This window comes from Mustelus asterias, chromosome 18 (assembly GCF_964213995.1).
Source record: "Mustelus asterias chromosome 18, sMusAst1.hap1.1, whole genome shotgun sequence".
Lineage (NCBI taxonomy): Eukaryota > Metazoa > Chordata > Chondrichthyes > Carcharhiniformes > Triakidae > Mustelus > Mustelus asterias.
This window is the reverse complement of record NC_135818.1, coordinates 90165013-90179314: the sequence shown is the minus strand read 5'-3', so window position 1 is coordinate 90179314 and position 14302 is coordinate 90165013. Positions and strand designations below refer to the sequence as shown.

At 46.6% G+C, this 14302-nt stretch overlaps 1 protein-coding gene across 1 annotated transcript in view; it reads right to left on the bottom strand.

Moving 5' to 3' along the window:
• Positions 1-7099: 7099 nt before the first annotated feature.
• Positions 7100-14302, bottom strand: part of LOC144506868 (jun dimerization protein 2-like) — a 38700-nt gene continuing 31497 nt past the window's right edge. The window contains exon 4 of the mRNA XM_078233227.1: positions 7100-9191. Coding sequence (XP_078089353.1) covers positions 9009-9191 — 183 coding nt within the window. The 3' untranslated portion in view covers positions 7100-9008. The remainder of the gene's footprint in view (positions 9192-14302) is intronic.

Here is a 14302-nt window from a genome sequence, read left to right as displayed (position 1 = left end):
TGAACCCTATAGTTATGCCCCCTCGTAATAGCTCCATCCACCCGAGGAAATAGTCTTTGAACGTTCACTCTATCTATCCCCTTCATCATTTTATAAACCTCTATTAAGTCTCCCCTCAATCTCCTCCGCTCCAGAGAGAACAGCCCCAGCTCCCTCAACCTTTCCTCATAAGACCGACACTCCAAACCAGGCAGCATCCTGGTAAATCTCCTCTGCACTCTTTCCAGCGCTTCCACACCCTTCTTATAGTGAGGTGACCAGAACTGCACGCAATATTCCAAATGCGGTCTCACCAAGGTCCTGTACAGTTGCAGCATAACCCCACGGCTCTTAAACTCCAACCCCCTGTTAATAAAAGCTAACACACTATAGGCCTTCTTCACAGCTCTATCCACTTGAGTGGCAACCTTTAGAGATCTGTGGATATGGACCCCAAGATCTCTCTGTTCCTCCACAGTCTTCAGAACCCTACCTTTGACCCTGTAATCCACATTTAAATTAGTCCTACCAAAATGAATCACCTCACATTTATCAGGGTTAAACTCCATTTGCCATTTTTCAGCCCAGCTTTGCATCCTATCTATGTCTCTTTGCAGCCTACAACAGCCCTCCACCTCATCCACTACTCCACCAATCTTGGTGTCATCAGCAAATTTACTGATCCACCCTTCAGCCCCCTCCTCTAAGTCATTAATAAAAATCACAAAGAGCAGAGGACCAAGCACCGATCCCTGCGGCACTCCGCTAGCAACCTGCCTCCAGTCCGAAAATTTTCCATCCACCACCCTCTGTCTTCGATCAGACAGCCAGTTACCTATCCAATCGGCCAACTTTCCCTCTATCCCACACCTCCTCACTTTCATCATAAGCCGACCATGGGGGACCTTATCAAACGCCTTACTAAAATCCATGTATATGACATCAACTGCCCTACCTTCATCAACACACCTAGTTACCTCCTCAAAAAATTCTATCAAATTTGTGAGGCACGATTTGCCCTTCACAAATCCGTGCTGACTATCCCGGATTAATCCGCATCTTTCTAAATGGTCGTAAATCCCATCCCTAAGGACCTTTTCCATCAATTTAACATTGCAGTGTTAATGTAAGCCTACTTGTGACTAAAAAATAAACTTTACTTTTGCTTTATCCACTTGATGATGCTCCAGCTTCAGAAACAAAAATGCATTTGCTCAAGTTCCAGGGCCAATCAGTTTGCTGGATTCCCGTTTCGGGCTATTTGATTGGATATTCAAATCAAGGAACGATCTTTTTCACTCCCTCACATTTGTCAGAATTTCCCAACTCGATCACTCTGGTTCCCTTTCCTCACCCATCAAACACACTCCCAAACAGCCCAATCCCAATCCCCAATCATTCCCCATCCCAATCCCAAACATTCCCCATCCCTGATCCCTATCCCGAATATCCCTATCCCAAATATCCCTATCCCAATCCCGATCCCAGCCCAATCCCACACGTTCCCTCCTGATCACTGATCGCTCCCCATCCAGATTCTGTACAAGGTGAAAGCCAATAGGAACTCACTCAGTGTTGTTCCAGTTCCAGAGCTGGGGAGAGGCTATTTGACTGGGTGAGGAAGCAACAGGAATATCTGTCCCCTTCTCTCCAGCTCCTCTTTGCTCTTCCGGATCTTTCCAACATTTCACTGATAGCGTGGGAGATGCTGCTGACCTGCACAGTGTCAGCACGATGCTCCTTCTCTCGAACAGACTTAATCTCCCCCAGTCTGGTGAGGCTGTTTCTGGAACTCCCACAACATCATCACCATCACCTTTAATCAATGCAGCAGCCTCATCCTCCTCACGCCCTGCTAACCCCCTCCTCACCCCCGGCTAACAGAGGGTGGTGGTTGATGGGAAATATTCATCCTGGAGTTGTTACTAGTGGTTACCGCAAGGATCTGTTTTAGGGCCACTGCTGTTTGTCATTTTTATTAATGACGTGGATGAGGGTATAGAAGGATGGGTTAGTAAATTTGCGGATGACACTAAAGTCGGTGGAGTTGTAGACAGTGCGGAGGGAAGTGGCAGGTTACAGAGGGACATAGATAAGCTGCAGAGCTGGGCTGAGAGGTGGCAAATGGAGTTTAATGCGGAAAAGTGCGAAGTGATTCACTTTGGAAGGAGTAACAGGAATACAGAGTACTGGGCTAATGGTAAGATACTTGGTAGTGTGGATGAACAGAGGGATCTGGGTGTCCATGTGCTTAGAACCCTGAAAGTTGGCACCCAGGTTGATAGGGTTGTTAAGAAGGTGTACGGTGTGTTAGCTTTTATTGGTAGAGGGATTGAGTTTCGGAGCCAGGAGGTCATGCTGCAACTGTACAAAACTCTGGTGCGGCCGCACTTGGAGTATTGCGTACAGTTCTGGTCGCCGCATTATAGGAAGGATGTGGAAGTGTTGGAAAGGGTGCAGAGGAGATTTACCAGGATGTTGCCTGGTATGGTGGGAAAATCGTATGAGGAAAGGCTGAGGGGCTTGAGGTTGTTTTCGTTAGAGAGAAGAAGGTTAAGAGGTGACTTAATAGACGCATACAAGATGATCAGAGGATTAGATAGGGTGGATAGTGAGAGCCTTTTTCCTCAGATGGTGATGGCTAACACGAGGGGACATAGCTTTAAATTGAGGGGTGACAGATATAGGACAGATGTTAGAGGTAGGTTCTTTACTCAGAGAGTAGTAAGGGCGTGGAATGCCCTGCCTGCAGCAGTAGTGGACTCGTCAACATTAAGAGCATTCAAATGGTTATTGGATAAACATATGGATGATATTGGAATAGTGTAGGCTAGATGGGCTTTAGATTGGTTTCACTGGTCAGCGCAACATCGAGGGCCGAAGGGCCTGTACTGCGCCGTAATGTTCTAACCCCCTCGCCCCCTGCTAACCCCCTCGCCTCCCTCACCCCTCCTCGCCCCTTCACCCCCTGCTAATCCCCTCACCCCCCCCCCCCCCCCCCCGGCTAACCCCCTCCGCACTCCCCTCAGGCACTGCTAACCCCCTCACCCTCTCCTCTTCCTGATCTCATTCACCCTCCCTCCTCTGTGAAGACAGAAGTAAAGTAATTGTTTAATTGTTCCACCTTTTTCTTGTTCTCTGTTATCAGTTCTCCTGTTCCAAACTGTAAGGGACCTACATTTGTCTTCAATCAACTTTTTCTTTTTAAATACTGAAATGCTTTTTATGTTCCTTGCAAGTTTACTCACATTCTTTAGTTTTCTTCTCTTGCTCAATCTCTTGGTCCCTCCTTTGCTGAATTTTAAACTCTCTCAATATTCAGGCTTGTTACTTTTTCTACCAGCTCCATATGACCCCTCTTTGGATCTAACATTAGCCTTAATTTCTTTTGTTAGTCATGGTTGAGCCACATTTCCTGTTGTGTTTTTACGTCAGAAAGGAATGTCTCACTGTTGCAATGCATGCATTTATTCCTTCAATATTAGCCTGCCCATCTATCACTCAATGCTGTAATCCAGCCAGCTTGTACAGGCTCCATCTTCACCAGAATCAGTCCCAATGCCTCATGAATCTAAATCCCCCCTTCCTACACCATCTCTCCAGCCACTCATTCATCCAGTCCACTCTATTCCTGATCTCGCCAGTAATCCTGAGATGACTACTTTGAGGTCCTGCTCTAAGTTACTTCCTAACTCCCTATATTGAGCTTCCACGATCTCATCCCTCTTCTTACCTATGTCCTTGATACCGACATGGGCCATGACTTCTGGCTGTTTACCCACCCCCTTCAGAACAACCTGCAGCCGCTCAGTAACATCCAGGCACCAGCGAGGCAGCATACCATCCTTGTGTCACGTCTTATCTGGTTCCCCTGATGATAGGATTACCGATCATTACTAGTTTCCCACTATTTTAGTCTCCCCACCTCCTATGCAGCTGAGCCATTTGTGGTGCCACAGGGGGATAGAGAGATGGGGCAATAGGAGGAATAGGGAGATGGTGGGAATAGGGAGATGGTGGGAATAGGGAGATGGGGGAGAAGAGGGAGATGGGGGAGAAGAGGGAGATGGGGGAGAAGAGGGAGATGGGGGAGAAGAGGGAGATGGGGGAGAAGAGGGAGAAGAGGGAGATGGGGGAGAAGAGGGAGAAGAGGGAGAAGAGGGAGATGGGGGAGAAGAGGGAGATGGGGGAGAAGAGGGAGAAGGGGGGAACAGGGAGAAGGGGGACGGGGGAATAGGGAGAAGGGGGACGGGGGAATAGGGAGAAGGGGGGATGGGGGAATAGGGAGAAGGGGGGATGGGGGAATAGGGAGAAGGGGGGATGGGGGAATAGGGAGAAGGGGGGACTGGGGAATAGGGAGAAGGGGGACAGAGGGATTGGGGGAATAGGGAGATGGGGGAAAAGGGAGATGAGGGAATAGGGAGATGGGGGAATAGGGAGATGGGGGAATAGGGAGAAGGGGGAATAGGGAGATGGGGGAATAGGGAGATGGGGGAATAGGGAGAAGGGGGAATAGGGAGAAGGGGGAATAGGGAGAAGGGGGAATAGGGAGAAGGGGGAATAGGGAGAAGGGGGAATAGGGAGCAGGGGGAATAGGGAGATGGGGGAATAGGGAGAAGGGGGAATAGGGAGAAGGGGGAATAGGGAGAAGGAGGAATAGGGAGAAGGGGGAATAGGGAGAAGGGGGGACAGGGTGATTGGGGAAATAGGGAGAAGGAGGGACAGGGAGATTGGGGGGAATATAGAACATAGAACATAGAACATTACAGCGCAGAACAGGCCCTTCGGCCCACGATGTTGCACCGACCAGTTAAAAACAAAACTGTGACCCTCCAACCTAAACCAATTTCTTTTCGTCCATGAACCTATCTACGGATCTCTTAAACGCCCCCAAACTAGGCGCATTTACTACTGATGCTGGCAGGGCATTCCAATCCCTCACCACCCTCTGGGTAAAGAACCTACCCCTGGCATCGGTTCTATAACTACCCCCCCTCAATTTAAAGCCATGCCCCCTCGTGCTGGATTTCTCCATCAGAGGAAAAAGGCTATCACTATCCACCCTATCTAAACCTCTAATCATCTTATATGTTTCAATAAGATCCCCTCTTAGCCGCCGCCTTTCCAGCGAAAACAATCCCAAATCCCTCAGCCTCTCCTCATAGGATCTCCCCTCCATACCAGGCAACATCCTGGTAAACCTCCTCTGCACCCTCTCCAAAGCCTCCACATCCTTCCTGTAATGTGGGGACCAGAACTGCACACAGTACTCCAAGTGCGGCCGCACCAGAGTTGTGTACAGTTGCAACATAACGCTACGACTCCTAAATTCAATCCCCCTACCAATAAACGCCAAGACACCATATGCCTTCTTAACAACCTTATCTACTTGATTCCCAACTTTCAGGGATCTATGCACACATACACCTAGATCCCTCTGCTCCTCCACACTATTCAAAGTCCTCCCGTTAGCCCTATACTCAACACATCTGTTATTCCTACCAAAGTGAATTACCTCACACTTCTCCGCATTAAACTCCATCCGCCACCTCTCGGCCCAACTTTGCAACCTGTCTAAGTCTTCCTGCAAACTACGACACCCTTCCTCACTGTCTACCACACCACCGACTTTGGTGTCATCAGCAAATTTGCTAATCCACCCAACTATACCCTCATCCAGATCATTAATAAATATTACAAACAGCAGTGGCCCCAAAACAGATCCCTGAGGTACACCACTTGTAACCGCACTCCATGATGAATATTTACTATCAACCACCACCCTCTGTTTCCTATCCGCTAGCCAATTCCTGATCCAATTTCCTAGATCACCCCCAATCCCATACATCTGCATTTTCTGCAGAAGCCTACCATGGTGAACCTTATCAAACGCCTTACTAAAATCCATATATACCACGTCCACTGCCTTGCCCCCATCCACCTCCTTGGTCACTTTCTCAAAAAACTCAATAAGGTTAGTAAGGCACGACCTACCTGCCACAAAACCATGCTGACTATCACCTATCAATTCATTACTCTCCAAATAACTATAAATCCTATCCCTTATAATTTTTTCCAACATCTTGCCGACAACAGAAGTGAGACTCACCGGTCTATAATTCCCGGGGAAGTCTCTGTTCCCCTTCTTAAACAATGGGACAACATTCGCTAACCTCCAATCTTCTGGTACTATACCAGAGGCCAACGACGACCTGAAGATCAGAGCCAGAGGCTCTGCAATCACTTCTCTTGCCTCCCAGAGAATCCTTGGATAAATCCCATCCGGACCAGGGGATTTATCTATTTTCAGACCCTCCAGAATATCCTGCACATCCTCCTTATCAACTGTAATACTGTCTATTCTACTCCCTAGCAACCCAGTGTCCTCCTCAGCTATATTCATGTCCCCTTGCGTGAACACCGAAGAGAAATATTGGTTCAATGCTTCACCAATCTCCTCCGGTTCCACACATAACTTCCCATAACATAGGGAGAAGGAGGGACAGGGGGATTGGGGGGAATAGGGAGAAGGGGGGACAGGGGGACTGGGGGGAATAGGGAGAAGGGGGGACAGGGAGATTGGGGGGAATAGGAAGAAGGAGGGACAGGGGGATTGGGGGGAATAGGGAGAAGGAGGGACAGGGGGATTGGGGGGAATAGGGAGAAGGAGGGACAGGGGGATTGGGGAAATAGGGAGAAGGGGGGACAGGGGGACTGGGGGGAATAGGGAGAAGGAGGGACAGGGGGATTGGGGAAATAGGGAGAAGGAGGGACAGGGGGATTGGGGAAATAGGGAGAAGGAGGGACAGGGGGATTGGGGGGAATAGGGAGAAGGAGGGACAGGGAGATTGGGGGGAATAGGGAGAAGGAGGGACAGGGGGATTGGGGAAATAGGGAGAAGGAGGGACAGGGGGATTGGGGAAATAGGGAGAAGGAGGGACGGGGGATTGGGGGGAATAGGGAGAAGGAGGGACAGGGGGATTGGGGGGAATAGGGAGAAGGAGGGACAGGGGGATTGGGGGGATCATTTACCATTAGCTTTAGAGAGCGATCAGTTGCAGACACTGTCAACTTTTCTAAAGCAGAATTCGTTTTGAAATGAAGACCAACACCTCATTGTACACAACACTGAATATTTACTGCTTGTTAAACAGCATAAAATTCTGATCTGGCTAAAAAATGATAAAGTTATAAACAGCAGAATAATAGTTTGTGTTGCCACCAGCAATGAGTCTGAGCTGGAACTCAGGCAGTTGAACCTACACAACATCAATGGCACATCCCCCAACACTGAAAGACACTGATAGTGGCAGTGGCATCCGGAACCTTCCCGGCTGTAAATACGCTGCATCATCTCGATGTGTACATCAGAAACCACACACTGAAGAAAGTGAAAATAGACGATGCTGTTCCTGAGCTCTCGCACACGAGGCAATCCCATTCCAATATTGACAGCCGATAATTCTCTCACTCCAGGGGCTGGTGGTTATAAACGCTGCCTGAACTGAAACCATCTTGTATTTCCGGGACACAGTTTCCTGTGTTAGGCTGACGTTTCCTGCATTGGTCAGAGTGCCCTCCTGTCCCAGAGGATTGCAGTTGTATGAAATACAGGTTTCTATGGCCTCATTGTACCAGCTCGGTCAATAACAGAGACAGCATGGGAACCCCAAAAACAGCACCTGGAATAGATGTTCCCAATCAGACACTCCATAATACTGGAGCCCAGAGAACTGGGGCCCTGGAATCCTAACTTCATCATGGAGGCATTGAGATCACATTAAACTGAGAGGGGAGGGAGCAAAGGAGGGAGCGAGCGAGTGAGGGAGGGAGGAAGGGAGGGAGCGAGGGAGTGAGCAAGGAGGCAGTAAGTGACGGAGGGAGCGAGGGAGGGAATGAGGGAGGGAGCGAGGGAGAGATTGAAGGCAGGAGCGAGGGAGGGAGAAAGCGAGGGAGGGAGTGAGGGAGGGAGCAAGGGAGTGTGTGAGGGAGCAAGGGAGGGAGGGAAGGAGGGAGTGTGTGAGGGAGGGAGCAAGGGAGGGAGCAAGGGAGAGAGGGAGAGAGCGAGGGAGGGAGGGAGTGAGGGAGGGAGGGAGCGAGGGAGGAAGTGAGGGAGAGAGTGAGGGAGCGAGGAAGTGGGCTACACAGGAGAGACAGAGGGCGAGAGAGAAACGGAGAGGTACAGGGAGAATGGAGGGATAAAAAGAGAGGAAGAATGACAGGGAGAGATGGCTTTTCTTCCTCTTGCGGTTTGGATATTTGATTCCACTGTGACGGAGGGGTAGGAGATTAATGTCGTCAAAACATGGAGAACAGTGTGGGGTTTTGGGGGCATTGTTTTATTATTTTTTCCAGGTCTGTAGAGGCAGGATATGAATGCTTGGGGAAATCAGAGCCTGTGCCTCATATCTACAGGAGTGTTTGCAGTTCCTGCTCTTCCACATTGCACACAGCATTCTGTTACTCTGCAAACTGGTCCCTTTTGTGTTTAAATCTGACTTCACTCCATCCAGATTGTTCTTGGAACCACAGCAACTCTGTCTTTTCTTCAATTGTTTACTCTTCCTCCATGTTCCTTTTTCACCAATCGGTCTCCTCATCTCTCCATCACTCCCTCTCTCCATCACTCCCTCCCTCCAGAGAATATCCCACATTGTCACTGATAGTCCCAAAGTGGGAGTAGCCCCATTCCCTCACTCCAAAATTGCTGTCATGACCATGGTAAGTGTGTATAATGTACACCACTGCCCAAAATGTCCTCATGTTGCAGTCTGTGTGATCCAGCACACTGCAGTTTCAGAGTATGTGTAAAGCAGCTGGTCATGTGAGTCTGTATTCCTGTCACTCCTGGTTCTTGCATATCACTAAATCTGAAGTCAATCTGCAACAAGATCGTTGAGAGATTCCCTGGGCTGCAGCAATTCTTTAAACCGTGAGCAGCGGGAATGATCTAAGGGCCGGGTCACTTTTCCAAAGCGGTTCTCAATCAATTGCAATTTCCAAGCTGCCTGAGGGGTTTGGAAATTTTCTCAATTCTTCAGTTGCTCAAGCAGTGGATTAGTCTCAGTCTCTGGGGTTTTGACACTGTCCGTTCTCACAATGCACGTAGGTCGGTGTCTGTTTAACATGTGAATCAGCTGCTGTCGTTCGTGTTTCAGTTCCTCAATCTGTGCTTTTAGCTCCGAATTCATCAGCTCGAGCCTCTCTGATTCCTGTGTGGAAAAGAAAGAGTAGACACTCATCTTCATTTAAACACACTTCAACATACATGAACACCTCCCAGTAAAGGAATTAGCATTTCAAATACATTGTTAATATTCATGGAAATGTGTAAATTAAAGATGGTCGTATCCTGGGCACCTACACAACTGCTTCAGGATTACATTTAAAAAATTGAAAAGACCAGATCACTACACCACTTTATGCAGTAGGATCTATCACTGATGATGTGATAGCAAGGCAGGGAGTTGATAAGACACCAACTTCGAATGAAGAAATCCTGCAAGCTTTCAACTCTTTCTTCAGTCTTCATTGGAACTTAACAATAAAGCGCTAAATTTAATTAAAGAACGCAAAGACCAGGTGAAAACACAGATTAATTCATCAACAATCCCTATTGGCTGGCAGGGAATTGTGACGATGGACTTTTAAAGGATTATTCATTCACAATAGATTCATAATCAGGGTCCTAGATGAAGTATTATCAGATTTTGGGTTGATTAGGAAGAGCCAGCATGGATTTCCAGAGTGGAAATGCTGCTTAACAACCTGGAGTTTTTTGTAGAGGTAACCGTAATGATGCACACTCACACACTTCCTTAGAAACACAAAATGATTATTAATAAGAAGAACTGTATGGCAGCCTCATGGCTGCACTGAGTTCCCTACATGTCTCCAGCTCAAGAGAGGGCTCCAGCCCCTAGGACAATTCGCCACTTCGAGTGCCAATTGGTCCCACAAGCCAGGTGACCCTTACTCTGCTGTGTTTCCCTTAAAGGTAGAATCACCATATCCCTCTCCCTTTAATTCCTTTATATAATCTTCAATAACCAAGTTACTCAGTAATAAATTCTAACTAAACATTATGTACATGAGTTGGACAATTATAAATCAATTCTATGAGGAGTTTTTCTGTTTTTTGTACAGCGGTGTAATTCTGTACTCTGAGATGCTTCCACAGGATCGACAGAACCGGAGCTGCAATAATGGATACACCTTCTGACACAGGCAGTTCATTGCTACTTGTCTCCAGGAGACATCAGTTATGTCTATAACAGATCGATCAGGCACTTCGGTGCTTACGGGATCGAAAACATTTCTTGATGGCAACACTGACTGCTGGAGCATCTCTCTACTCCTCAAATGGTCCACACGTTTACAAACAATCTGTCCCTCCATGTCTACTTGGGACAACAGAGGTCCCGTCTCAGAGGCAATAATTCCAGGGATCTAATCTGATTTACTACCAAAATTTCATATTATGACACCATAGAGTTTCAATGGATATATAAATGGGAAGCAGGCGGTAAATGTGGGACTTCTATTGAATGAGGCGGGTGAATTGAAATAGCAAAGAAATGGCGGATATACTAGATAAATTTTTGCATCAGTCTTCACTGTGGAAGACATTGCAAATATTGCTAAGTTATTAGATAGGTTGATTTCAAATAACATAGTAGAATTTACAATAATCCCAATCACAGGGGATGAAGTATTAGAGCAACTCAAGAGGCTAAATGCGGACAAGTCGCCGGGACCCAATTAACTGCAGGCTAGGATTTTAATGGAAGTGGCTGTAGAGATAGTGGACCCATTGGGTGAAAATTTTTGTAACTCGCTAAATTCCAGGAAGGTACTAGAAGATTGGAAAACAGCCAATGTGATTCCCTTGTTCAAAAAGGGAGGAAAGACAGAAAGCAGGAAACTATAGGCCAGTTAGTTTAACATTTATTATTGGCAAGATGCTGGAGTCAATAATCAAAGAGGAAATAGCCAATCATTTCGGAAAGCTGAATATAATCAAACCTGGTCAACATGGTTTTATGAAAGGTAAATCATGTTTGACAAATTTGCTCAAATGCTTTGAGGATGTAACAGAGAGAGTAGATAGAGGGGGACCTGTGGATGTAGCATATTTAGATTTCCAAAAGGCATCTGACAACATGTCACATAAGAGGCTGGTGCAGAAAGGAAAATAATGTGGAGATGCCAGCGTTGGACTGGGGTAAACACAATAAGAAGTTTAACAACACCAGGTTAAAGTCCAACAGGTTTATTTGGTAGCAAAAGCCACACAAGCTTTCGGAGCCCCAAGCCCCTTCTTCAGGTGAGGAAGGGGCTTGGGGCTCCGAAAGCTTGTGTGTCTTTTGCTACCAAATAAACCTGTTGGACTTTAACCTGGTGTTGTTAAACTTCTTATTGCAGAAAGGAAAACCCAGGGAATTGGAGCAAGTGTGTTAGCATGGGTCAAAAAGTGGATGTCACATACAAACCCGAGAGTTGGAATAAATAGGTCAAGATTTTATCAATGAGCCATCACCACTGCAACAATAAAAAGCCCAGATTAAGTACATCATGTGACACAAGAACACAAGAAAGAGAAGCAGGAGTGGCCACCAGGCCCTTCCAGCCTGCCCCGCCATTCAATATCATCATAGAAATCATAGAATCATAGAAACCCTACAGTGCAGAAGGAGGCCATTCGGCCCATCGAGTCTGCACCGACCACAATCCCACCCAGGCCCTACCTCCACATATTTACCCACTAATCCCTCTAACCTACGCATCCCAGGACTCTAAGGGGCAATTTTTAACCTGGCCAATCAACCTAACCCGCACATCTTTGGACTGATCATGGCTGATCTATGCCAGTCTCATATGGGACTAGTGAAGACGTTCAGGGCTGATTCCTTGGCCCACAATTGTTCACTATTTATATTAATGACCTGGAGGAAGGAACAGAATGTGAGGTGTCCAAATTTGCCAATGATATGAAGATAGGTGGAAGGGCAGGTTGTGATGAGGAGACTGTGATTCTGCAGCGGGATAGAGATAGATTGGGTGACTGGGCGAAAACCTGACAAATGGAGTTTACTGTGGGGAAGTGTGAGGCCACGCAGCTTGGTAGGAGGAATCAAAAGACAGATTATTACCTAAATGGAGAGAGACTGCAGGTGAGTGAAGTACAGAGGGATCTGGGTGTTTTAGTGCATAAATCACAAAAAGCTAGCAAGCCAATCCAACAAGTAGTTAGGAAGGCAAATGGCATTTTGGCTTTTATTGCAAAGGGATTAGAGCTTTAAAATAGGGAGGTTTTGTTGCAATGGTACAGGGTGTTGGTGAGGCCTCATTCCTGGGATGAGAATGTTGTCTATCAAGAGAAACTAAATAATCTGGGTCTGAATTCCTTGGAGTTTAGAAGAGTGAGGGGTGACCTTATTCAAACACACAAGATCCTGAGGGGGTTTGACAAGGTAGATGGTGAGATGTTGTCACTAGTGGGAGAGTCTCGAACAAGGGGATAAAGGGCCGGTTATTTAAAACTGAGGTGCGTAGAAATTTCTCTTCTCAGAGGGTGGTGAATCTCTGGAATTCTCTGCCCCAAAGGGTGGTGGAGGCTGGGTCATTAGAAGTATTTAAATGGAGGTGGATAAATATTTGATAGATCGAGGAATATAGGGTGATGGGGAAATGGCACAGAAAAGGAGCTGAGACCGGCATAGATCAGCCATGATGATATTGAATGGTGGGGCAGGCTAGAAGCACCTGGCGGCCACTCCTGCTTCTCTTTCTTGTGTTCTTGTGTCATATTATGTACTTAATCTGGGCTTTTTATTGTTACAGTGGTGATGGCTCATTGATAAAATCTTGAGGCTTGCATATTTAAACATAAACACTTTTACTGGCAGGCTTTAACTATGTACAGTTCTAAATATGGTCTTGCAAGGAGCTGTTCCACACAGGACTGCTGCACATTCAGGTTCTGTCCTAGACTGTTCTCTGATCATGAGACTACATGCATCACTCTGTGGGCGATGCCATGTTCCAGCCTCACGCTAACCCTTGCTCTGCCGAGCACCAGACAATATAATGCATGCAGGCACATGTCATCACAACGCAACACAGTCTTCTGTCTTGACAGCTCTTTCACATTATTGATCTGTCTTGTGTGACGGAATGATCGTAATACTCTGTTTCTGCTTCTTGTGCTTTTCCATTCACGTGACTATTTCAGCAATCTTGTCCTGCCACATAGAACGGGATTTTATGACCTCGCTTGGGTGAGATTGTAAAATCCCGCCTGAGGCTAGCGGAGATTTCCGTTCTGCAAACCTCGCCCCCCCTGATTCCGGGGCGAGCGGGGCGGTAAAAATTCCAGCCATAATCTCAGTTTCTTTCTCTGTCTGAATTGCTGATTCCGCTGTCAATTTCGCTGTTTTACCTCTTCAGTTAATTTCTCATTTCCAAGCTTCCTTCTTCAAACTCTTATTCTCCCGAGTCAATTCCTCACTGGATTTGTTCTTATTTTCTAGTTGCTTTTCATGGAATTCAGCTTATTCTGCATTGTCTCCTTAATTTCTCCTTTTTCTTAACTTCATTTTGTAAATCTTTGTAACTTGTTTTAAGTTTGCTGTCAGTCATTTCATCTTGTTGTTTTAATGTTCAATAGTGCCTTGTTCCTTTTCAAGTCTTTAATTTCTATGTTTCTTCCGAGGGGAATCGATCATGTTCTTACTGGACAGATACATTTCACCAATGGAACCTTTATTTCTACTTGTTTAAACTTCAGCCAAACCCTATTGGCATCGTTGTTGGTTGGGACTGTCTCCGACAAAGTGTTGACTTGTTTCCATCCTGCAATTCTCTCATTGTCTTTCATTTGGTTATTTAGTGTCTTTCACTGCCCTCCTTTTGGGGTCTTTGTTGGCTCCTCTGAGGTCTTCCGTTGCTGATGGACCTTTTAGAGAGTTACTCTCTATTTGTGGTCTTCTCCAATTTTCCTGCCCATAGCCATTTGAACCATTGAATCCATGCCGTGCAGAGGGAGGCCATTCAACCCATCAAGTCTGCGCTGACTCTCGGAAAGAGCATCTTAACCAGGTCCACTCCCCATAATCCCGCGCATTTACCAGGGCCAATCCACCTAACCTACACATCTTTGTTCCTTGATGTGGTTGCTGCTTTAAATTAGCACTTTAAGACTTTGATTTACTGAGCTGTCAGCAGTGGCTGGCTTCCTTGTTATTTTTCCTTCACTTTAGGTTTTGGTGCAAACCTTGGCTACTCTTTGCTGAACATTTTAAACTTCACCAATCACTGAGGG